Genomic DNA, 27,086 nt, shown 5'->3' on the forward strand with positions numbered 1-27,086 from the left:
GTCTCTTACTCAAATGAACGATTTTAAACGACTTCAATGAAATGGACGAGATTCGTTGACGTTTCAGCTGCCGTTTGCAAATCGCTTTGTTTTACGTACATCGATTGTATTTATCTTCTATACGAAGTCCACTAACATCGGCAAAGGAGCTTCTAACACTACGACAGGTTCGGAACAGTTGCTTGTACTATTTGTAACTACACAGCATCATTCACGGTGTTTGGTTTTAACTAGGAAGCAAACAAAATAGCTAAGAAGCCGAAACAATTCACTACTAACTCCACTTCTAACAGGCTGAATTAGTAATGTGTATACGTACCACTCGATCGATCCGAGACGCGTGGGAAATAAAGGCGCAAGTCGGTGAACATGTATTTTTTCGTAATAATTCCTATTTTGCCTTTAGATGATCGTTATCGATAAAACAACGGGGACAGAGAAAAAAAAAGAAAGATAGGAGGAAAGAATAAAAGAAAAGAAAAATGCTCTCGAGTAAATGGCGGTGGTGGTGATACGACTAAAGTGATGAATTCAACGTGTAAAACTCCTTTTTTCAAACCTTTTTTTATTTATCAAGTCGAGCCGGTGGCTTTCAGGTGAAGGAAAATACATGATCGATAACGTTGTTGAGTCTCGATGAGTCGGAGGATCCGCGCGAAACTGAATCGAGCAGTCCGATAGAGAAACGGGAAAGTATTTTCAAACATTTTCAAACATTTTCAAATATTTTCAAACATTTTTAAACATTTTCAAACATTTCCAAATATATTCAACGCCAAAGCAAACAAGTCACGCGCGAGAAACCCGCCGCGGGTCGAGGATCAACAGCGTCCCGGCGTCGCGCCGTTTCGTACAACATGAAAACTCTGTTTCGTAAACAACAAAGCGACACGATCGTAACAACAATTAAGTTCAACGACAGTATCCGCGAGAACAGTTTAAAGTTAAATGGAACAACACGGGCGTACTCGGCTAATACACGCGCAGAGGATACCTACCCACATAACAAAGTAAATAACAGTTTCATTGTCGTACTGCGTGTCAATAGACAGAGATAGATAGAGAGCAAGATAGAGACAGAGAAAAGACAGATAGAACAGTAATCGAGATCAACAATAATATAATACTGTAATCTGGCAGAGCGAGGGGTAAAGGGCGCAAACAAGCGTTGCGTACGACGGGATAATATGCACGCGGTTAACACCGTTTCCTACGTTCTTAACTGGGCTGGATGGTGGAGGTAAAGCGTAGTGTCGTTGTGATAAGTGCTAATCGTGTTTCTGTGACCAAGAAGCCAAAAAACAATAATAAACTTCCAATCAGCCGTACGGCGTTCCAGTGTTCGAAAACGTTGGCGTTCGAGAACAATCAACCGGTTGGTCGTTGCTCGCTCGTCTGTAAGCTCGCCGGCCGCCTAAAGCGGCCGGGAGGAACGTTCAGCGTGCAACGAATAAATAATATAACCGGACCGGTGGCAAAGACAGACGGACTACGAATCAGTTCGACGAAAAAGGCGAGAAAATCAACGAGAGCTGACACCAAGTTCACTCGTGTTCCGCGATTAAGAGATCTGGCGAGACAACGCGTCTAGCTAAAGCTAAGTTATGCAGCTTGAAACCGAGCTTCGAAGCTTACGAGACCAAGCCGACGACTAGCGGGATCCGAGGGCGAGAAAACAGTCGACGCGATTCAATTTACAAAGCGTCACTTCGTTTTTCCGGTATCTCGCACGCTCCGACGGTGATCACTGTAAGTTTGCGACGCGGGCAACGTCCCGGCGAAGAAAATTCGGTGCGACCCGGACTGTGACCTTTGAACACGACTCGCCGGTTTCTCGGCGCGTGTGCCGGGTCGTGTAGGCCAAATTTTTTTACGGATACCCGTGACAACGCAGCAATCGGTGGAACGATACTCAAGCCCACCGGGTGTCTGCGAGATCTACGACACTTGCTGATTTGGTTTCTCACTGGTTTCTTTTTCGTTTTCTTGTTATTGGTTTGTAGGAGAGCAAACGCGAACGTCCGTTCGAGCGTTCGTTGCTCGTGGAGGTTATTTCTCGGCATTGAAGATAAGCCGGCCGTGTTTTTGGAGGTATCTGCATCGCTTTGAACGTTTTCAACGAATGGTGATTGAAGAGAAATCGCGGAGGAATTGATAGATGAATTTTTCATTGTTTCGGGGTGTTGGAATTTTCGTTTTCGCCTCGATACGAGATGATCGCGTGCTCTTCTACGGGGCAATATGGCGCAGTTATTTTGTACCGGTGACGGTCGATGGGAATAATCATTTGATAATCCGATAAGTAATGGCTAAAGTGTGGTTCGACGGGGCGCTCACTTACCATATCCTTCGCCCTGCAGAAATAGTCGGAAAGCCTCGCTTACTTTGCCCGGTTGCTCCTCCAGCACCATTCCGCAATCGGAGATCTGCGAATCGAAGCAATCGAATCGTTATTTTAATGGTTATAGACCCGGTAATTTAAATCTATTCGTGCTTAAAGTCAGAATTTTTTTTAATTTACGATGTAGGAAATCATCTCGTTTAATTTATTCATTATAGTGGTTGCTGATACTGTTCGATATTTATTTATAATTCAAGACCATTGGGAAACTATTCACTACTCTCGAAAGAAAATACTCAATATTATTATTTCACAGGAATTAGAAACAGATATTGCATTGCGTGACCGGAAGGAGTATCGTAAAAATAAAAATAAAACGAAAACTACCGACTAAAGATTTCATTCAGCTGGATTTTGCAAACTTGCATGCGCCACGAATGCATAGAATCTGCAGTCTACGCATTACACGTGATTTGATAATGGGAGGTCGTATTTAATTCAAGTTCACTCGACGCGTCGGAGTCGGTTCTATTGTTTCAAGAACACAAGACGTTCAATACTCCAAGCTTTAAAAACCGGCCAATATCTTTCCGAGATCGAAACTTTTCGTTTAAAATCTTTTTAAATTTGAAGAAAACATTCTTCAACTAGTTACAACTAAAATACTGCTTTATTCGAAAATTGGAAAATTCATCCGAATCAAAATAAAATACTCGTTATTTCTGTATATTGAAACTTCTCTTTCTAATATATTTCAATCCCTTGTCCTATGGTTTCTTTGAGAACAGTGAAAATAGAACTACTTCATCTTCAATAATTTAGTAGAAAAGAAAAATAATCTTACGCAGATCCTATGTCTACGTTTATTCTAAAAATTAATAATACACTTGATCTAAAGATTGATAATAGACAAATAACATTTCATTCATCAGAAAAATGAACAAATAACTGTTACATTTCTGAAATTCGCTTGAAAATTTCCATCGCGAGTTTGACTTGATATTATAGGAGAAGGGGTTAATCTCCATCCTCTTGCACCGTCAAAACTGAAACAACGCCAGCTACTATCAGCTGGTCCCACAACGCGGAGGGGATAAAGATGTGATTACACAGGGGCCGACAAAGCACGCTTGTAGAGAACGAATACCGTGGAGGCAGATAACCCGGTGACGGACGTAAGAGTTATAACACCGGCGGTTGCGTCGTACCTTCATCCAAGAACTGTTCGTCGGGTCCAATCGGCCGTTTAACGTGACGGTGTCGTCGACGTGCGGGCTCAGAGCTCCGGTGATGTTCATGACAGGCACGCCGAGCGTGAGACCTTCCTTTTTGCGTATCGGGTCTAATTCCCTCGTGATATTCAGATCCGTGCGGCGTATGTAGCTGTCGATGAACAGCGCCAAGTTCGTTGGATTCACGTGACGCTCGAAGTAGTTTTTGTACACCTGAACCAGGTCGTGGTTCCTCTCCTCCGTGCCCTGAAATACATTTTCCAGTCATTCAATACTTCCGCTCCACTAATTAACGCACGACGAACGGCAGAAGTGCGATATCGATCGAACCACACACAGTGTTCTCCAGGACGAACTTTTTCGGTCCCACTAATTAATCCCGCCGAAGATACAGGCATGTACTTTGTTCCATCATAACTAGACTACGGAATACAAAAATCATCAGACAAGAATAAAAAAAAAAAAACATGAAAATGAGTACGTCTTTGCGGAGGATTGCTTGATCCGACAAAATGAATAATTGCAGGCGTGCGTTTGCAGCGACCGTGCGGACAGCGTACTATACGCCTCTCGCGTTAGCTCCATCGACCGGCAAGCTAAAAGTGCAAGGGGACTCTTCCACTCGCGATGCTTGGACCGCCTCGACTTTCAACATACGGTCACTATTGGCGCGCTGCAATAACAAAGGCCGGAAGCGAGACCGATTGCGATGAAGCGAGAGGTAAACGATAGAAAACGAAATTCTCTATAGTTCCGTCTCACTCCGCAATCAGCCTCGCTTCCGCCCATAGTCATTGCCGCGCGCCAGTAACGACCACGTGTCGAACGACTAGGTAGCGCGAGCATCGTGAGTGGAAGAGTCTCTTTGCCCCTGTGCACTGTTAGCTTGTGGACCGATGTAGCTAACGCGAGGGGCGTATAATGAAACAGTATGCGTTATTCAGTGGAGCAAATCCCGAATGTACTGTTCGTTGCCCGTGGATTCGAAGCACGATCGGTAGGATCATGGCCTCTCGGAAGTTTACGATTTCCCATTGCCGGCAAAAAAATTCCAGCGGACTCTCGAGCACGCCTATTTCTACGGTCCGATTTCCTCGTCCGATGGAACGGAGCAAAACGAATCGAGGGAAGACCTATCATTAGCCTTCGCCGGCGAAAAAAAAGTTAAATGAGAAACAGGATGGACGGGGGAACGTTCTTATTCCCGTTTCGCGAAGTTGCAGTTCCCTTTTCCCCGGACTCGAACGAATGTTTGCCCCCTTCCGACCCGTGATCTCTTATACGGAGTGTGCGGTAACTCTATTAAGAAGCTACGTGTTGCATAATGAGAGCACCGGAATTGCCGCTAATCCTCGGAATCCAATTTTCTAGGTTCCATGGAAACACGCTTGACGGTGTAAGCCCTAGACAGACGCGTCGATGAGTTAGCGACCTACATACTTATTAGCTGTGCGATCGTGTTGTCCATAAACTTAGGAAACGATTTGCCATAAACAAGTTTCGTGTCGAGCTGTCGTTTCAGCGTGACTGTGCTTAGATCGTAAAGTGAGTGTAAATGGACATAAATAATTTGTTAATAGTGGACGATCTTAGCTGACCATGTTCATGAAGGATGGTTTCGGGAGTTGAGGCTCGAATGTCGTTGATCCCGTGTGTAAATAGAAGCTTATCATAACGCGCGGAACGCGATAATTCCTCTGCACTCCGGGTGCAGAGCTTTTCGGTCCGTTAGGTAACCTCGACGGAGCTTTATAGGTCGTCGAGGTTATTGCCTGCTTACGTGAAACTACGTTTAGGTGTGCGTTCAGCTGTGCATCCACCTGAACGAGCAGAGAGCAACTTTTTGCTTGATGATGCTTGTTTTCGTTGAAGTTTCTAATATTGATTACGTTCAATGGTAATTAGTGGAGATGAGGATACTTGACAGCTTTATAAGTATTATAATTTTATTTTAATTTATTCGTGATATGACTAGTTCTAAATTGTAAAAACTTATTTCCTTTTTTACTTAGATCGCTTATAAGAGGTGTGAATCTTTTTCAACAAGCGACGATTAGAATCGAAAGGCTGCTTAGTATTCCTTTGGCGGATGCATAACTTCATGGTTGGTGTGATTTTCTGACTTAATCGAGTTCTGTGACGAAACCACGATATACAGGGTGTTCACGAAAAGTACTTTTTAAGTATATTTCAGAACGTACAGTACTCGCTAAATTGAATAAACGCTTTCATCGTGCTACGTGACTTTTCGAGTAATATTTTGTAATCAATTTCGTGAGTACTATATTCCGATAGTATAGGAAATCGAACTTTTCGACACCCAGTATACGAGAAGAGTTTCGAATGCGACGATTGCATGGATTCATCGATAGATTAGCAATTAATCTTGAAATCGTGTTAATTTAAGACTTACAAGAATGGAAAGATGATATTGTTTATTCTGCTTCAGAATATGTCGCTTAAACGGAATCATCTGTAATTATAAAATTAACGTCTTCAAATATTGTTAAATGATTGGCATACGTTAATTTCTAAAAGGACATCGATCATTACTAGACTGCGGATATTTGTATGAGCTCATATGCAGACAATTCGATTTACGAATACAAGAATTAAGTGGAAATTCTCATCTTTTCATTGAACGTTTTAATTAGAATACGAATAGAATGTAAGTACCGAATTCTTCGAGATTTCATTAATATTTCCATTTCATTGTGTTTTGTACGCTAGCGCACGTTACAGATTAATAAGTCCGTAGTCTAACAATCAAAATAGACAAGCACATAGTGTATCAACATCTATATCTATAGCGTACAGGATGTGCAATAATAATTGATAGCGACGAGCTGGTGTTTCTATATCAGAAGCAGAACATGTGGCGAAAGATAATTGACACTGTCTCCGGGACTATCTAAACTATCGATGCCGTGAATGCTGATGATCTGTGATGGAGATTTTCGATCGTACGATTCTAACAACTATCTCGATATTGTCGAATTTATCATGTGTGACCCGAGGTTATTAAAAAAAATATTCCATAAAAACAGGATGAATTATAACATACCACATACAAATGTTTCATTTGTCGATGTCGAGTCTACAGAGTCAAAACTAGACAAAAAATCTTGCCGACAGATTCCTATGGTATATTGTTTGTTTTTTTTTTTTTAATAAACACTATAGTAAAAATATAGCACGGACTATTTACAAGCCTTATCTAGATTAAAATAATCGCTGAGTTGAATGTTGTGCATGTACAGGGTTTCCAGAAAGTCACTGTGCACTTGTTGCAAGCTCACTTTCATTATAAAAACCGAAAATTAATCGATTCTTAGAAAGCTAAAATAAAATCCTTTCACACAATTTCCTGTGAATTATTTCAACAAAACTTGAAATAATAATTGATCTAGCTACAGTTACTTGTTTAATAGTAACTTGCGAAAAGCGTTGCGAAATTTCTTCATTTTTTCCGACCCTTATCAACCATTTTTAAACGTTCTTTTACACAAGTGATTACGTCCTCGCGAAAATTCGGCAAAACTGCTTTGGATCTCAATATTTTAACCCCTTGCCCTAGGATTTATTTTTCCACTGCAATCGATACAACAACTTTGTCAGTAATAATTTCTTGCAAAAAGAGAAAAATTCTGCAGATATTTTACATTTACGTTTGCCCTACAATATAATAATTGATAAAAGAAAAATAATAAATATTTCATTTGAACTCAAAGGAATTGAGTAATATATACGTTCGTTAAATTTTATTTAAAATGTTCGCCGCGAATCTCAGCAAGGCAAAGGGTTCATAGTCTCACGTTGATTTGTACTTTGAAAATAAGAAAACCTAAAAATATCACAACATCGCAGTTTTGACAAACTGCGTAAGGGTTAACAACTCTAAATACTTGAACGCTCATCATCCTCTCATCATCAGCTCGAGACGCTAGTTCTCGTAAAAGTGCGCAGTGACTTTTCCAGCACCGTGTGCGTAAAACAGCTGTCCTTACCCTGCCGAAATGATGCCACATCAGGTAGTCGAGCACACCCTGAGTCATGCCCTGGGATCTCAGGTGGCGTACGTTCATCTTCTGGTAAGCCCACTCGATCCAACCTGCCTGCGTGGACACGCAGTTTATCAAGCAGAGAGCGTTCACCTTCTCGGGATGAGCGAGAGCGAATCTGGCTAGTATGTTAGCACCGGCACCGACACCGAAACCGATTATGGACTTCAGGCCGAAATGGCCCAAGACGAAGAGCAGCTGCTCTGCCAGTTCGTCCATGGACGGATAAATGTAGCTGGAATATTTCAGGTCCATTTTATTTCCCCCTCACTGTACCTCTTTTTTCTTCAGTTTTTAGCTGCCACTACGAAATCTGGCGAACCTCAATTCCTTTTGCTCTGTAGCATTTGACGGAGCCTCGCCAATTTTAACCCTTTGCACTTCGAGAAACTTTTAACCCTTCGCGGACGAATGTCGACACTTTGCCGAGATCAAACTCTCATATTTGTTATACTAAGTTGCAAACAAACAATTTAATTACTAAAACAGCAAAAGATCTTTCATTATTTCTTTCTTCTATATTATTTAAGCGTTCGATGTGTAATTCGACAGGATCTGCCTTAGGTTTCGTATATTATAAATAATCTTCGTCCGTAAAGGGTTAAGATGACCCAACAACTCCGAATCATTTTTATTATGAGTTACTAGCTACTCCAGTAGTATTTACAAGGGTATGAGCGCGCCTGTGTGAAAAATTGAAGATCCGGTTTTGTCATTAAAAAAACACGTACGCATTTTAAAGTTATATTTGATTAAGAACGGAGTTATAAACTTATCTTACAATGTCGTCGCAGCAGCGACAACGGAGTGCAAAGGGTTAATTGCTTCATAATGATCTTTGGATACCTAACCCATTTGCGCGGCATTCATTTTGTACACATAATAGACAAAATGCGTTGAGTATATTAACCCTTAATGGACCAATGCCGCTATGTAAGCGGCATGGCACTTTTACTTACTAGATCCAATGTCGTGTATATGGCGGCGAAATTTATTTTATTATTTTTGTCGCTGTTATTCCTGTAATATTTACAATTAACACGTTAAGCATTGGGCCAGGTCATTTATGTGAATTTGTTTCCGCTTATTATTTATGCTACGGTATTTTTTGCTGGTAAGTAAATTTGAAATACTTCCGGTGCGTTAAGAGTTAAGAAGCTAGTACGAAACGTGCCTGACACGTTACTGCGTATTTTGTCCACAAAAGTACACTATGTGTCTGATAAGTTATTCCGCGCAAATGGGTTAATAATTTGAGACACTTTCACGAGTCACAGTTATCACGCTGACCACCGAGGACTAGTTAACTGGTCCACATGTATTAGCCCCAAGACTAATATACAAGACATATTTTCTATTGCATTATAAAGCGTATAATAATAATTTAGTGTACGGGGCAAGTTTTCATACTTTCTACTGGTAGTTAACGTGTAATCTCAATCTTGTTGGTTTCAGCTTCGTAAAACCGGCATTGTGACTGTACATTTATAAAGAATGATGTAAAGGATTAATGACGCGAACAAGAGAATTAAAATTTAGCGTGATCGATCTAAATGTTCTCTTAACATGTTCGCTACCAGCGTCACATATCTGTGACGGTCGTAGTCCTATATTTTACAGAATGAAAATGCAATTAATCGTATAGATATTGTTATTAGAAATTATGAACTACGACATTATATTTACAAACTCAACGACTCGTTTCAGTTTCATTTTTCTAATATTTTGTGTAGAAGATTAATTGGATTGAAGAAAATATTATAACTGAGAAGACCGTCACCGAAATAAGTGCTGGTAGCGAACGTGTTAACCTTTAAATGTGCAATTAATTTTATTGTTCACTGTTTAACAGATCGTTCTACATTTGCACTTGTATGCTTTCTTCTAATTGATGTGAAGTGGAAGTATCGCTGACGTTATCGATCGAGTGAGAGTGTATTCAAATATGAGTCTGACATGAAATTTTACGAATTTGGCACGCGAGCGAAAATGGTTTTGCAGGTTCGTTGCATGGAGATCTGCAATGCGGTCTAAATCATTCTGTAACACGCTGTTTAGCTACGTGTGCGTCCATCGAGGTGAGCCTCGATTGTTTGAGGCCGGCTTAATCGGAAGTCGTAGGCACCGTCAATCTTCCATTTCAACGCCGCAAACCATCCCCCAACCATTGCGTCAGAGTATTTCAATACACGCTTGGAAACGCATAAACGAAACTGTTTTTCCTACGCCATCCGTGTAATAACGCGTCACTATGGTTTCCTCAATCAAACAGATCCATTCTTCGTTCTACCTTTCATAAACTGTAAACAGCTCGAAGAAATTTTCTTCAAACACAAATTCTAAAATAGCTGCATATCATTTCGACAATATTTTACTATATTTTATTTATAAAGTATCTACGAATACAGACGAACGAATAAATTATAACATATGAACGTTAGTTCGCAAGATTAATCTCATATAAATCGCGAAGCGAAGTTAAACGACGTTTCGAGTTGAACAACTATTTAAATTCTTCAATTATTATTTATTAAAAGAGTAAAATTCAATTTCATTAATTCAATCTGCTACCAAAGACAAAGTTGATTGAATGACTGATGGAAACTTTGATCAACAAGAGGGTGAAAACGCTCCGAGATCTCGCGGCTGATCGATTACCGGATTGCGCAACCCGTCGACGGAAGATCGAACCCGTACAAGTACGAACTGCGATCGAGGCAAAGCGCGGGCAAGGAATTCGGGATCTCTCTTTAAGACGCACGGAATTATCCACGGTAAAAGCGGAACGTCGGGGCTTCGACTAATTAGAACGTTAATTGGGTCATTGATTCGCGCTAATTGAATTCGTCGCGGTCAAGTGACGCGTGCACGCCGAACGAGTTCTCGAACGGGATCTAAACTCCGCTTGGTTCGCGTGGAAACTTCCCGAGAATCGATTCTTACTGTGCTTAACCGCCGATTAGCCTAATTGTTGACGACATTAAAGAGAATTAACAGAGTTGCTGGTCGAACACGATCGTTCACCGAGGCACAGCAGTTCGAAGGTCACAGATTGTAAAGTGTAAAATGATCTGTTTAAAGCAAATAATAAAATTCAATTTGTAACGACACAGTTCATGAATTCTTATGATTCCGTTTTCATTTCGTTTAATGGAATACCGAATGGATGTTTACAGGTGTTTGGGCACAGTGTAATTTATGAGGAATGTAAAGAAGCTCGGAAAGTATCGTAGGAGTTTTAATTCGAATTTAATTACGCTGAGAAAATTTCATTATAATTGCAAAGTGTACTCACTCCTCCGGAAGCGTTGACGCACCTTCCTCCTGACCTGGCGCGTTCACGTGGTACACGCAGAAGTTCTCGAGTAAAACACGCATGTCGATGTAATTGAAGAATGCTTGGAAGCTCGATATATCTGGGAACAACGATCGATTAGACATTCTCAATATAAAGATAAGAGAATCGATATCTGTCAAATAATTCTCTATGAAAACATCTCGTGGAATTTAAATTCCCATACAATTCTCAGACTAACTTTAATTCAAGAGTAATCACCAGAAGAAAATCACAATCAATCTTCGAATAAATCAAATAACTGTGAATCTTACAGGATATTGTAAAATACTGAAAAAAGCAAATGAATCAATGATATTTAACCCTTTGCCTTACAATTCATTTGTAATCTTCGAATTTCCATTATCCTTAACAACTAACTACAACAAAGAAGAATTCTGTGTTCACTGTAAGTCTACCTATTATTGAGATTAAATATTCACAAGAGAAAGATAAATCGAAGTTTGAGCTAAAAGAAAAAAGTAATACTTATGTTTATTAGGTTTCTTTGAAAATTTCATCTCCCACTCGATATTACAAGGCAAGGGTTTAAAACCTGCCAAAACGTTCCCATATTACTTCGTATTCGACTAAAATATGCTCGGTGAATCTTGCCCTAAATCCGTCCACGAAAATGTGAGTTCACACGAAGATCCGAAGACCTTTAACGAGATATGAATTACTCACAGTTAAGGCCTAAGTCGTGGAAAGTGAGAATGGCAGGTTTCGCTCGGTTTCCTTGCACAGCGACCAGCAGGCTACCCTTGTCGGTTTCCACCCTCTCCTCCCGCACGGAACTGTCATCCCTCGACAGGTATCTCAGCGCGGGGAATTGAAGCTGAATATTTTTCAGTTCGATGTCATCCATACTATCTGAAGGCATCGTGCTGCGCATTGAAAGAAATTCTTTGATTATTCAAAACTGCGATGAATCAGCCTCGACGTCCTCCCGACGAATATGCGAAAGTAACTAACACAATTTTTCAAACTGAAAGATCAACGCCTCCTGACCTCTTTTCAGGAAACGTTCTTCATATTTAAAACCGTCCGATTAGAAATAAATAAACTGCGGACTCGTGTGCATTCATAGAAAATTTGCAAATGCAGAATTGCTTGGAATAAAACATTCAAAGTGTGGTGCTTTTTATATTTGTTGGAGTAAATCAATCTCTATCGTGATTCTATGGTTCTAATTACAATATATTCTTAACAGTTTGTCTAAATAATAAGATCTAAAAAAATTAGCAAAAGTTTAATACTGGACGATCGAAGTCACGTGAACTTGTAGCGAGATCCAATCACCTGCTGCCTCTTGTAAAAGAATCTTAATTCAGAACTTGTTAAATCGTCTAACACTTATTTTCTTCTTGACAAATTCGATTTAAGAATATGAGTCTTAGAACCGTATTCCTTGCTTAATTACTTTTTTCATATAGAATCCCTTGTATACAAATTATTTTGAAATTATTTTTGCGGAATAGATCATATCTATGATTTTTATTGCCTTAAAATTAACATAAATGTCCGAATATCCGAACGTAAATTCGCCGCACGAATATTACATAAATTATTGCCAGGATCTTGCGAGTCCACTAACAAATTGATAGCGTGAAATTAAAGGGAAGTCCGTCCAGCCAGCTCAGTACGTATTACGTTTAACAGAGCAGCAGAGAAGTGCGCCCCAATAAATTACAGCAAATCGATATTCGCTTCTCTTTTTCTCATCGATATCCTTGTGTCAACCAAAAACATGATACCCATTTCCGTAAACGTTCTCTGCTCGACATTTTCACGAAATTCAATTCATTAATCCTGTATTCGAAACGAATCCTTATATTGCGTTATTAAGCTGCAAACATTAATCAGCAAATACTTAAATATTAGGTCGGTGCATATGAAATGTATTTTGCAGAAAAAGGGAAATTTTATTTGATGTTCTAAAAGACATTTATTCAACCAAAATATACTCTATTCCATTTAATACACTTCTTCCAACGTGGTGTTAATGAATATATGCCGTTTCAAAAATGTTCTGAATTTTTAGAATGAATAAAGTCTAAAGAAATCGTCATAAACTAGTGTTTCGCTTCCGCCACGCGGCAAACCGAATCATCACCAAACATCACTAAACCGAAATATTGCAAATCAACGCTGCACTGTTCTTTGATTCACAGTATTGCCTCCAAATGTTTTCCTTATATTTTCAGCGGTTTTCGCAGCATATTTCCAAGTTCGAATTCATATAAGAAAATTACCCGAATGAGAGTGGTATCAATGTTTTCAAGAAAAATATTTAAAAAATAGCTATTATGCGGAATGTAGAAAAATTTGTTTACAATATGCTACTCTAACAATAGACAATGAAACTGTTTAAAAGGTTACGCGAAAAACAAAGGAATAAGAACAACAGGTTGGTACAAACATTTACGAGTAAGACGAATCCGAGATTTCGTGTGCACCAACCCAATGCAATTTCTCCTATGCGTTTCTTCGAGCTCGATTTAATTCTCCGCAAGCTGCACTATTTCCCTAATTAGTTTTCGCGCGAGTTCGATTGAGATAACATCTCACAACGGTGAAACCAAGGAGACCGATTCAATTAAGTATGCAAGTATCACTTTTTTCACGGAAAAATACTTCCGAGAAACTAAAGCCTCAGCGGCGAAAAGAATTATCGAAGTGGAAAGTGTTATACTCTGCCGCTTGTTATCTATTCATTCTGGCCGCAAGGTAAAGTAGCATCAAATATTCGCAACATCAACGGCGAAACATAAAACGCGGCTGGGCCGATGCTTTCAGCCGGGGGCCTGAATAGCCGGGCTTGCAGATTCCTCATTTTCCGAGGTGTCGTGTGAATACTTGTCGGATCGGATTTCCGGTTACCCTTTCAACGGGGATATTTATTGGGTCTTCATTGCCCGGGTTTCATGAATTCGTTCCCGCGCATACAAGTAATTCGAGCGCCTCGGATACCCTCGGTTAATGGCAGCGCCATTTCTAACACTTGCCAGTGAATATTCCGAAAATGTACTTTACAGCGGAAGCATTATAAGGACGAGGATTAAATTTAATAATGCACTTCGCCTGACAACATATGTTTGCGAATTGTGATCGTAACAAACCGAATTTGTTTTTTAAATTGTAATTTTTCTGGAATACTTTGATGACTTAATACGCCCGCAAAAATTCTAGTTATTTACTATGAAACAACAACTGGAATGTTGTTTGAAATTCCTATCACGATTGCCTATTCTAATAACGAATTAAAGTCTAAACGAGCGGTTAATTAATATTGTTATAGCTATGATGAAACCGTAGTCGGCAGACTACAATTATTAGTTGATTCACCAGGTATTTTCGCGAGTACTTTGTTATTAGTTTCACATACTATCGGACGGTAATTCACAGGAATGATCCATGATTATTCGATGTCGGGCAATCCATATTCATGCGGCCACGCGAACACACGACGATCACACGAGTGCATTAGTCTTGTAATATTCATCCGTGTTTAATTGATGGAGCAATTAACCCGAATACATCGAGAGTAATCCACGCACGACGAAAAACAACCCTTACGATATCGCGATCAACTGCACGATGATATGTTCTGGAAATGGAATGAAATCCATTCTTCGTATTGCGAAATGCGATCTTAACGAGGCACCGAAATAAAATGGTAAAACATATCACGATTTTTCCGACGAAATACAAACGTACTATCTGTCACAAATTGAAATGGGAAAAAATACTTCGAAACTCAACTGAAGAATATTTTCCTTTCTTCCTGTATAAATTCCCTAACAAAGAATTCAAGTATGTACTTACGTACTTCATAAATATAAAAAATCAATTAATAATTTTGCAACTGCTGTTCGTCATTTCCATCTTTCATTTTTTTACCATTTCAATCATCTCCAATACAATCCTATGTCTATCATCAGATCAAGAAACATTCACAACCACCCACGCATCCCCCTATTATATATTTTATTTAAGATTAGTTCAGATGCAACCCACATGTTTCCCGATTACACAAGCGGATTATGAACTCCCGCGGATTAATTCGCGCCTAACGAATCGGTGTTGCGCACCTGTCGCGTTTCCATCGTTGCCGGCCCGCCTCTCGAGGAAAAGAGGTGCAGCCCGGCGTGGGCGTCCACGTAAGTCGCGAAGTGCTTAAGTTCACGTGTAATTCGTTCGCAACGTTTAATGTTCCGCACGCGTGCACGCACGCTGCACCCGAAGCAGCGCGCTTTATCACAGGACGCGCGCCGGAGAGCTTTTTATGGTATCGATCGTCGAAGACCACGCCCTGGCTCGCTCGCGAAGTCTGGAGGCTAGATCCCCCGTGTGCGCGGCTCCAGAAGGTGGTTGGCTCGTGTCGCGGAGCCAACGCGCCGCCATGTGCTTTCATTCTGATTTGTGTGCGCAATTATCCTTTGACGCCTGCACTCTTATTCAGCTTTATGAGCAGCTCCGTTCTTCTTCATTAAACTCCCCGTGACGTACAGAAGTGCATCACGCTTCCTCGGCGAAATGGCCGTTTAAACGTCTTGTTAAGTGCATACCGTGTCTGCGCGAGACGCCTCGCGCCACGGTGCCCCGAATCGAGTGTTTCGATTAATAAGTTTAAGTAACCATGGGAAGAGCGACGGTTCTTTCCAAGATGGAATCAAATGATGAATGAATTCCAAATGGAAAATACAAGTTTCCTGATCTTTTTTTTTTAAAAAAAGAGAAAAAGAAAGTTGAAGTAAAGTTTTGTTACAATAATAATGAAATTGCAATTTCGACTTCGTGTTCGAGTTATTAACGATTCAATATCTCTTTACAAACCGTGACCATCCGTCACCGCGACGCGCGTGAGGTAGGTCAGTGGGAGCGCGGGCATTGGCGTTCACCGCAGGAGGCGGAGTCACACATCAGGCTCGCGCGCCGTTATTAACAGATCATTAATTCATGATAATTTGGGAACGAAGTTGAAACCGCAGTTCTGTCACCCCTGGTCGTCGTCCTATTTTTATCTGTAAAATTATCATTTCTAATCTCTGATGTACGTTTTACCGATCGTCCTGTAAAATTGAATTTAATAGAACAACAGCAATAGTAAGTACAAATCGACAGAATTATGGAAATTTATAATACGGAATGACAAATGGATATATCAAACTGTCACAGACACGTTCCTAAAGTCGTTAATTTTTCCACGTTCGTTTAATATTCTCTTAAAAATGCCACGTTAAGTATCTGTGAAGAGAACATAAATAATTCCCAGGATGATTAATGGCGAGCACGTTAATTATCATGTACAGCCGATACCAGAAGAACTTACGTCGACCCGTATTCCCGAGGATTTACGGGGTGACCCAATTTATTGTAGTTTACCGGGAAAATGTCAGGAACTTTGGGCTGACCTGCTCTCTATACACGCTGACGCTTCTGCAACTTCCGAGAAGATAAAGGAATGTTCCCTTTGCAGAAATATCAGTGAAAATACCACTCCCTGACCTCGTAAAGAAGTTACTTTCTTCATCAAGTTCCCGGGTGTATACCCGGCCTTTTGTCGGGAATCTCTTCTCTCTGCCTTTGCTTCGTCATTCTGGAAACCAGCGTAAATTCGTTTCCCGATAATCCAATTTTCACGTTTTACGTCGATTATAAAAAAAAGGAAATAAAATCGCCATCGGTATTTCATCGCTTTATTAATCTCTGAAAAATGGAGCGATTTTACTTGATGCAGCGAACCTTGTTATAGAAAAAAGAAACGAAATTGTCATCGATATCTGTTCGTTATACATGCTATTTTTTGATAAACAAGGGAATTCTTTTCGGTATAGCAACATTTTTGAATCTCTTCGAATGTGTCACATTCTGTTCGCGTACTCTGTGCATAAAATGAAATTTTTACTCTGGGAAGAGAGAGATTCGTCACAAAAGTAACAGCAGGAACTATTTCATTAAATTCCCGTCCGGGATTTACGAGCACCAGCCGCGAACGTCCGACTGACTTTATTCGAAATCGATAGGGCCACTCGGCGAACCTTATCATAGACGCATCTTCGAAACAAATGTGTATCGCCACATGTTCATATTGCGAAGTTACTGTTTCTACCCTTCTGTTAGAAGGATAATTCCGTTTATGCATTTTCCTATGCAACTTTCATAAAATATGAATTAGAGTAACAAAACTCTCACTCTTCGATTAAGTAAATTTATATACAAAATGAAACAATAATTAAAGACACGATCGAAAGGAATGAGTTAAGAACATTTATTAGATCTTCGTTAAAAACTCATTCGTCATCTTATAATCCTAGCGTATTGAATAATAAATTCTTCTTCCGATTAAATGAATTGCTCAAGGAAGATTGGAATAAATCGAGCGTAGCACGACAAGAACCAAGAATTTTTCCGTTCGCTCGTCGAATGAAGACCGATCATCACCGAAGCATTTAAATGTCGATTTCCTCAAATACGAGGACGATATCTTGCGACAAGGTATCCAGTGATAATGCTAGATAAAGTCAGAAGCAAATATATCATATTTCGTTGTTGACTCTGATGCAAGCGAACAATAGAGTGCTTTCCTGCTTCTACAATGTATCAGTATTTTATTTCCGTTTCTGTGGGTATGACATCGCAACGTAAACCGACGTTGCGTCGTGCAAACACGTAGCAATCGTAGAAAGAGAGGGAACCTAATACTGAAAAAAGAGAACTTGCGAGTGATATAGAATGTTCCTAGAAACTGGAGCGGAGCGTAATTCTACTTTGAATGAAGGCAGGGAAAAATTTGTGGAGGAATGTTAAATGGTTTTATGACGACCGTTTCTCTGTGATGGAACTTTTTTCCCCTCGCCGTTCCTGCACGGAAAAGTTGGCGACGCAATATGCTGCGCGCGTATTACTCCATTTTTTTAAATGACATAGTTTCTACCTATCTCTGAAATGGTACACTTCTTCCTGTACAACGATTCTCTTGTTCGTGTTCTTTGCACGAAACGATTAAAATGCATTTTTATGACACTGGCATGCTTGAATAGGTCACACAAATTTACCATTTTTTCAAGCATTATTGCTGAATGAGAATTTTTGAGATTTCATAGCGTCGAAAACCGATATTCGTATACTTTCGTGCGAAAAATGTTTAATTAAATTTGAAATTTAATTAAATTATTAATAATTTACTACAGAAGGTAGGAATTATTCAATTATATATCATACATCAATTATTCATCGTTGAAACTTATATATATAATTAATATGTATTAATAGGAAAGAAATGAAATATATATATATATATATATATACAACAAACAGTTACTAATCTTTCCAAGAGATAGCTTTTAATCCGTTGTTCAAAATTCCTCTAAAGACATTCCTCCGAGTTTTTTACGAAACATTGGTTGCTCGAATCATCCTGCGGAATACAGCACGCGAATCGGTTTACGCGACATTGTAGACGCATCTCGGGCGACGCAAGTAAACGCGAGTTGACGCGTATGCGCGGGAACATTTGCACGGTAAACATTTACATCTATTTGCAGCGAGCGTTGATGGAATATCGATTCAATAACGCCGCAACCATTTTGTAATCCCGCACAAACACCGCGGGACTCTGCTTCTGCATTTACATTCCCGACATTTCGAAATCCTGATTGCGATAAGGGCTCGGGACAGCTCGAAATGCCTTCAGTAATTGCGAAAAGGAAATCCTGCTGAAATGAGGGAACCTTACTGAAGATTAATTGGCCATTTATTACTGCAAACCGGCGGTCCTGGAAGCTGGGAACATTTTAAAGAAGATTTGAAGTGCTTTATCGCAACCAGACGTTTCTTTCTCAATCATTGCGAATTAATTGCAACGGAGCTTCAAGAACTAGCTAAGCTTTTATAACCTTTTACTGGACATTCAATTTCTAACTATGGGGAGAAGGTGGAAATAATAAATCAAAGAATCGCTTGCATCGCGTTTCAATTGAATATGCGACGAAATTGTTTTATCAAGTGCCACAAAATTAATTTTTAGCGGCGGTGCAATGATCGCACCTTTACGGTCCTGTAAGCAACCCACTTGGCGCAAATACGACGTTACAGTTTATGCTTCTTTTTACTACTCTAACGTCGCTACCGATTCTCGTTGCCAATAATGTAATCTGTATAATGCCTTATTATTTGCTCGACATTAGCACAAAGGTCGGAGTTCGCGGTAACTCGGTTATTAGGAAAATTTCATTTGACTCCAGATGGTAGACAACGCTATTAATAAGTCACTTGTCCTTTAAATATTCTTCCGCGAAGCGATGCAAATAGCCAACTAATTATAATCTAAGTTTTTCCTGGGCTGAAATTAATTTGATATTATTGCAGCGACTCCTCTTGCTTCCGTGAACGCGTTTTCGTCCACGTTGTCCTGTTCATCGTGTGATTAATTAATATTCATTTTGATTTGTTTTGTAAGAATCACGCTGCTACTAACAGCCTCTTCCGACACATAAAAATAGAACCGTGGTCTCAACGTGTCGCACGAGTCTGGTTCATTAAATTTCCAGGCACAAAAAATCCGTCGGCGTGTGGTTCTCGTATCTTCAACGCGTCGCGCTATCGTTTCCGGTTGAAGTCGAGTCCGGCCGTGTTCCTGTTTGTACTCGTTGATGAAGGCGGCCTGACTTCAACTTTTCCCAACCTTTTAATCTCTGATTCTTCATTTCTTTCAATTAAAGTTATCGAGTATGCAAACGTTTGTTGTCAAGATTGTTTCATACTACAGAAAAATATGACTTTTAAGATTAATCTTTGTGAAACTGTTTGAAGTTGTTTCTGACCATTTGTGACGTTATTAAAAGTACCATTACGTTTTAGTCTTAGGTTAAATAAAGACTTTCACATTTATGCTTAAATTAATTAATAAACTTTTTTGTGTTTTGTTTAGGGATTGTTGATAAATTGATAATTAATTCATACGAGTGTATTTTACAAACAGTTAGCAATCAATTTATGAAATAATTAATTGTTCCATGAACCACTTCGCAAAAGGTCGCGCGCGTGTACAGTTTGCGGTAAAAAATAATTATAAAACGAACTCCGACGTAATTGGGTTTCACGGAATCCATTAGGAGCCCTTAATTGATTCAACCTTTCTCTTCCCCCTCGGAATAATGCGCCATTGTTTCCGAAGTTTCGAAATCAAAGAAATGTTGAGGATTGATTATTCAAAACTTCCAAGACTCCTTTTGTACGGATCTTACGAGGGCAGGCATCGAATGTAGGCAAGCCGGTATCGATTATGCAAATTCCGTCAGGTTACCTTTCGAACCGCCGACGCTTGAAGAGCTTTGTTGCTTCCGCAGCCGATCGGGTGAAGCGAACGGAAAGAGATTTTTCCTCGAAAATTCTGGGTCAAGTTAAGCCCTGTCACTGCTCTGTCTAAACAAGGCTATCTTTATATATTTATTAATGAAACACCGTTACACTCCTGTCACGTGTTATTACTGACACGTTGATTTTATTGAATCTGTCTGACGCGGATGACACGATTCTTCGTTTAGCATCAAGGATTTACTTCTGTCACAACTTATCGAGATTTACGTTTCAATCGAATCTGTAAAATACGAATAGGTTAAGATGTTTCTATTTTATGAAACAAATGATTTCAATTTTGTAGGGTTTTTGGGTATTACAAAGATGAAATATTCTCTTTAAGTTCTAGAATGCTATCTGGGCCCGAGATATCAACCGTAGATTTCTCAGCTGGAAAACTGTCTCCGAGAATCATAAATGAAATTGCACGGTTGTGTTCGTGTCCCGTTGAAAATATTGAAATGTTGAGACAAATAACGATCTTGGCTGAATTCCAAGTCCAGCGTATGCATTAATATATTTTACGCAACATTGAAAATAACTTGACGGCAAAAACGAATGCTGTCTCGTAAAAATTTGTACCAGTTTCCAACTTGCCATGCAAACGATATGCACTATTAACAGACTAAGAATCATGGTATTACATTTTCGTAGATCACTTCCTAAAGACAGTAACAAGGAAACATATGTATCACTGATTAGATCAATGAAATCTAGTCAACCAAACGGACCAATGAAACAGAAGTTCACTATTCAAGCCAGAATTCCTTCAATTCCTTTCAAAAGCCAGAAAAATCATAATTAAATCGCGTATTTTTATGCATGTATGGGAAATTCGAAAATACTTAGCTCCGCACAAAACAAAGCAAAATATACAAAATACCTAAACTATAGTGCTTTTCAAAATATGTCCCAGTAAAAGCTATCATCTATCGTAATTTCAATTTTCTAATTACATTCTAGAAAACTCGAGTTTCTACGAAGATCCGCAGTCTACTGATAACAGGCAGTGTTTAATGAAAAAGGGGGGAAGAAGCTCTTTAAAAGTTCGTCATCTTGTTGAAACGAAACCGTTGCCCACGGAGGCGCGCGCTGAATGCTCGAGGAGTCATTTTTTCGCCGAGCTAGGGTATTAGGGACACCTGCGATATTTCAATTCGAGGATTACCGGCGCGCCGCGTTAGACGAGAAACAGTGAATGGAGCAGGGTATATCGTTGAATAGCGAGATTTAATTTGCGCAGACGATCGCGCGGGAAAGAGCGACAGGACGTCTGCCGAGCCACGTCCAACCAAGTGGGGCTAAGCCAAGCTTTAAAGCCGGCGTAAATTAATCACAGTCGGCGAATGCGGCCGCAATCGTAGTGGTTCAAAGCTGATTTGAATTTGGAGCGCGATAAGCGGGCGCTCGGAAGAGCCGCCGTGGCCAAAATAGATAGCGCATTCATTATTAAAAAGGCGCACGAATGATGATACCATTACTCATTCTAAAATGCGATTCCGCACGGCGGAAAAGTTCGCGACAGTTCGTGCGCGTCTCGGATGGCAAACAGTGATTGACGATTTCGCTGAGTGCAAGCTCGTTTCATTTCGTTCGAGGTTGGAACCGTGTGTCCGCTAAAGTTCACGTATTTTTCGAGATTTAGATTTCCGTTGCGTTCGTGTATCAGTATTTCTTAGCGTTATTGTTTGACTGCGGACTTTTATGCATTCACGGGAGATCCGAAAGTACAGCATTTCACAGGATGTGCGGAATTCGGAAAAGTATACGAGACAATACAAAATGTAGCTCGTTTCATAGTACCTTTTAGGGAAAGCCATTTTCTATCGAAATTCTATTTCCACTCATACATTCAAAAACTAGAACAAGGGTCAACTGGCATTAAAACGTAAAAATCCTCGCTTGCAGTCAACAATCTATCCACTTCTCTCAGATTATTACTAATTATTCCCATTTTACAAAAATACTCGAGATACCTCTACTTTCTAAAATGACTATTCAAATATTCAAATTCGTACTTGAATATCGAGTTACAGCTCAAACAAATAAATTTCTACAAACACTTAGTTCGTGTTCTCGCTTTATAGTCGCGGGAACAATTACAAGCGATCGTGTATAAAATCCTATGTAATGGTGATCTGGGTCAGATCGGACCCGCCCGCCGGCGGGCAGGGGTTAAGAAACGATTTAACTGTGGCTGGGAGCCGAGGAAACCGCGTTCGCGGCGAACACTCGATATCGAGTCGCGTGATCCGATATCTGGTTCGGTATCCTTTTTGCCGATCGATTAACCGAGCCGGACAGCAGGATTTTTGCGTCCGTCCAGTTTCTTGCCTCACGGTCGACGGGAAGACGTATGGTAAGACGAGGCCGCCGGGGACAGATCGATTTACGTGTTTCCTTTCTGGAGTCGGCCAGGTCGTTCCCTTCGGAACAGGGGGACAGCCGGACGACTCCCTCTCGTAAATCGACGCAGAATGCTGGCCACGTTCCGCTACAGCTATTCCTCGCGGATGAAAAAGGGAACTAAACGCGGCACTAACTAGAGCAACGGATAAGGCTGTTCGCGCGTAAAGACTTTTTATACACGACGAGACGTGTCTCGTGAATAGACCTTTATACAAATTGAAATTTTTCAGATCATAATTGGAGAAGCCGGGGGCGTTCATTAAGATTTCAATTGACTTGTATTTTAGTTTGGGTATTAATGAATTAACTGGTTTTAATCGTTTCTTGAGGAAACATTTGTGTCATTTCAGTAATTGCGAAGGAAAGCATAGGTCGTTTCCACCCATCCGGTAGTCCTCGTGTTGAGTAATGTTGAGGGGATTCTAAAGTTAACTCTGATGCAAGTAAATAAACTCTCTAAAATTAACTCTTATCGAGCAGGTCATTGAATACAGAGCTACATTGTGCGTCGAAGTTTCTGGCACGATATTGCGCGATGTGTATGTTATGTTACATATGGTTGATATTTTAAGGAATGATTCTACTGGCGAAAATAAAATGAAAGTCAGGAGTGGCGAAATTGCGGAACAAGCTTTGTTTTTGAGTAATTGCTGATCAAAGATCTCTAGGATATGCGACTGTCCGCCATAGTGGCGCGCGTGAGGCAGGCCATATGCCAGTGGCGTACACCGCGAAACTCATGCTTCGCTACTGGTAGATTTTAATCGGCTGTCTTTGTTCACGAAAATTTCGTATTACTGTTTCAATTTTCAATTCAGTTTAAAGTATAGTTGTATACGTTCATGTATTAATAATTGTGTGATAAAAAGTAATTACACATTATTCGTATATTATTCGAATAGTTTTTAATATTCAGAAGCTGAATACCAATGAAAAACAGGAATAGCATTACAGGACGTAAAACATCAATTCGAAGTAACTTGAATAAAATATTAATAATTGATGTATAGCGTTCGGTGTTACCCACAGTCGCAGAAACGAACTGAATAAACAAAAGATGCATATTCCGGTAGACGACAAAGAACGATCTCTCGTCTACTGACTGCATGCATTAATCAGAATCGCAGAAGAATTCTTTACCTTTCAGTTGACACTGTTGCCGGGCGAAGGGTCGAGCGCTTTGATCTAGTTTCCAAGTATTCTCTCTTTGATACTTAGCCCATGCGTACTCGCTAATTATGAAACGTGTTCCTATTGTCGATGGACCGGCTAATTGCGAAACGAACAACGCGACCGCTCTTTGCTCGATACGTGAAACATGAAATGGTTTTGTCGCGAGCTACAGGCACCGTTGAAACTTCTGTCTTTTATGGACTTGTTTACAAAGACAGGGGTAATGAAATGTTTATGTCGGATGCAGCTTAGTTCTACTGATGAAAGAAAATTATGTTTACTTCAAGCGAATGTTAATCAAGTTTGAACGTTTTTCTTGAACTCCTGTTGATTTCTTTATATCCAGTGCTTCAATGCTTATGATGAATGAAGAGAACAAAATTAGCTTCTGACTTTGCACAGAAGAATAATGATCGGAGGATCGATAAGTTCGACAAACATGTCGCTGAATGATCATCGAATACATTGGACGTTTCAAGGATTCGTCAAAACTGTAAGGAAAGTTGTGGGAACAGATCATCCCTAATATTTTAGATATTATAGACACACTGTGATGCAAAATATTCTTTCTCGTGATCGTTTCTCTTGTTATCTGCCCAAAAAATCCTTCATAAATAATTTTTAAATAAACGTTCTTGTGTCCTTAGCCTGCACACGATAGAACGATACTGCGAGCTGCTCAATATTCTACACAACCGCGTCACTATCCACGAAAATCTGGACGTGCTGCGCCAAAATTCGGTGCGCACCCCCAGACATTTCGGTGCTCCGAACGTATCGACGTCCTAGAAAAAAAGGATGGTTCTTGTATTGTTACTATCGAATCGGAAATTGAGCTGAAGCCTCGGATCAGGTAATTCCGGATGTGTCTGGCGCGCTGCCAAGTGACGTGAAAACGAATTTGCAGGGAAAGTAGAACAAAATGACGTATGCGCCGGTGGCGTCATAAGGAACGGTGATATTTTAATGTCCCGTCGCAACGATTTTATCACTGGTTTATCAGCAGTATAACGTTCCCGCGGAAATTTACGGTTACGGAATTCAGAAATATCCCTCCGGCTTTTTCTCGCCGATAAATTAACGACCCTTCTAATCCTGAGTCACGTAACACCACTATTTCTTTAATACAGAAGAATACTAGATGAATCCCCAGATTCCATTAAAAGTCTGCGTTCATCCCGGATCACATGTAAACAAAAAATTAATTTGTAATCAAAGAATTACTTAGAATCCAGATTTCGAATGTTTGGAACGGAAATCAACTTAACTTTTAAATTAGATTATTTCATTAAATTCTACGGATATTTTCTTTAGTGAACGAGATAAAATTAAATTCATTGAAGCTCGTCAGAAATATTCTAAATGATTTTTATAGAGTACTGATTCGTTTCAAAAGTAATAGCTCTCTTTAGAAATTCGATATCGATTAAGGAAAGCGGCGGGTATATTTATTCTTTCCTTCCACCCGCGGTGCTATTCCAGTTAGTCGCTGGCATTGTTGGCGATCACAAGCTTGCGACACAAATACCACGTGAATCGATATCCCCAAGTTCTCCATTCCTTTCCTTGGCAGTGCAGAAACCGCCCCCTTTGCCAACGAGCTCGAATACTTTCCGACCAGAGACTGTACGGTTGTAAAACAGACGGTTTGTCTGTCTTGCTGGCTTTAATCACTGGGAATTGATCCTAATTTCACTGTTAATTGTTTTACCGTGAACGGTTCCGTTACTTCGGCTCCAAAGTAGGGCGCCGGTCTGTCTGGTCGCATCGTGGCACGAGGAAAAATCATGGGACAGCAACAATAAATCGCTCGAGCGGACAAAGTTTTAATACATCTATGACCTGAATAGAAGTTGATAATACCGTTTATCATCTACTATATACATGACAGGAAAGTATTCATTTACCTTGATTTCTCTTGTAACTTCTGTGAACGTTGACAAATATAAAAAGATATTAATTTTTTAGTTTCACTATGTTTTTCTATATTATTATAAATGATTATCAATAATCAGTAAACTATTACTTAAAACAATTCAAATTCTTGAGATCTTAATTTATGTTGATTTATTTTCTTGTAGATAGAAAAATGTAACTAGTAATGAAGAAACGAAAGGTATATTAGATGTCGAATTATAAATATTGTATTAAATATTTATTGTGAGCGCGTGCGCAGGTGTGTGTGTGTGTGTGTGTGTCGAAATTGCGTCGAAATGCAGCGGATAGAAGCGCAATTCTCCTGATTTAATTACGCTGAAACAATAGGACATGTCCAAAGGCTTTGAAATTTAGTGTAGCGCCATGCAACAACACCGATTGTCTCTGTTTTGACGATTCGAGCGGTATATTCGAAATTGTTTCGCAATCAACTACATTAAGCTTTCGAAGTACGTGTAATACATCCAGAAATTTGTTAGATGATTACAATCAACGAGAGAAACAAGAAAGGTTTACGATAAAAAAGAATTCTTTGAAAAGGCTTTAACAGCTGTATGAAATTTACTGTCTTTAAATGATCCTTTGATGATTACTGTCTTTGATTTCCCTGAAAACCAAGTGACACGAATAAACAGAAATTTAAAAATTTTACAAATTTTGATAATTTCATATTCCGACGATAACAGAAGTTATTATATATACATATGATTAACTAATCAGACAATTGTGGATTTCATGCGTTTTTAATAAATCTGAATATTCAAAAGCGAACGTAAGATTTTCACTTCCATGTCAGTATTTTACAAGTTTCTCACTGTTAATCGGTTATTGATAAAAAAAGAATCTTGTCTCAACTGAATCAAAAACCTACATTACTTTTTCAATACCAACGGTAACACTTGATATCAAAGAAACCCCGTCGCCATAATCAAACTTTTCCGAACTGCGTAATGATAGAGCGGACCTGGTAACGGGTAGTCGTGAAACTCGATTGCCCCAATGGGACCTTAAGAGTTTTGGCGACAGTTGGGAGCCCTAATTATACCTCGAAATTTACATTTAAACGAGGGAAGGCTAATACGCGAGAAACTTGCCGCGAGAAGTTCTCACGACGGACGCAATTCTGATAAAGAACGCCGGACGCCTCACAGTGTTTCCAGTAATGGAAGAAATTCAACAACCGAAGATTACGACCCTTAAGTTCTCCCATCTTGAAACGTCCTGAAAAGACCATA

General features: G+C 39.7%; 1 protein-coding gene across 9 annotated transcripts in view; it reads right to left on the reverse strand.

The window, feature by feature from the left end:
* Window positions 1-27,086, reverse strand: part of MESK2 (misexpression suppressor of KSR 2) — a 49,242-nt gene that overhangs the window by 6,656 nt on the left and 15,500 nt on the right. For 6 of the 9 annotated variants that reach the window (XR_004235565.2, XM_076371665.1, XM_076371664.1 and 3 more), the window contains 6 exons: window positions 11,656-11,855; window positions 10,930-11,050; window positions 7,581-7,869; window positions 5,987-6,046; window positions 3,550-3,819; window positions 2,342-2,426 (listed from right to left, as the gene is read on the reverse strand). Coding sequence is in view for 7 of the 9 variants with exons in the window: in XM_076371664.1 (XP_076227779.1) it covers window positions 2,342-2,426; window positions 3,550-3,819; window positions 5,987-6,046; window positions 7,581-7,869; window positions 10,930-11,050; window positions 11,656-11,855 (1,025 nt within the window). In the remaining 2 variants the exon portion in view is untranslated. Of the gene's footprint in view, window positions 1-319; window positions 2,427-3,549; window positions 3,820-5,986; window positions 6,047-7,580; window positions 7,870-10,929; window positions 11,051-11,655; window positions 11,856-27,086 lie in introns of all 9 variants that reach the window. The other 3 variants (XM_076371663.1, XM_076371662.1, XR_012999578.1) reach the window with 2 other exon arrangements.

Source organism: Nomia melanderi, chromosome 10 (assembly GCF_051020985.1).
Source record: "Nomia melanderi isolate GNS246 chromosome 10, iyNomMela1, whole genome shotgun sequence".
Lineage (NCBI taxonomy): Eukaryota > Metazoa > Arthropoda > Insecta > Hymenoptera > Halictidae > Nomia > Nomia melanderi.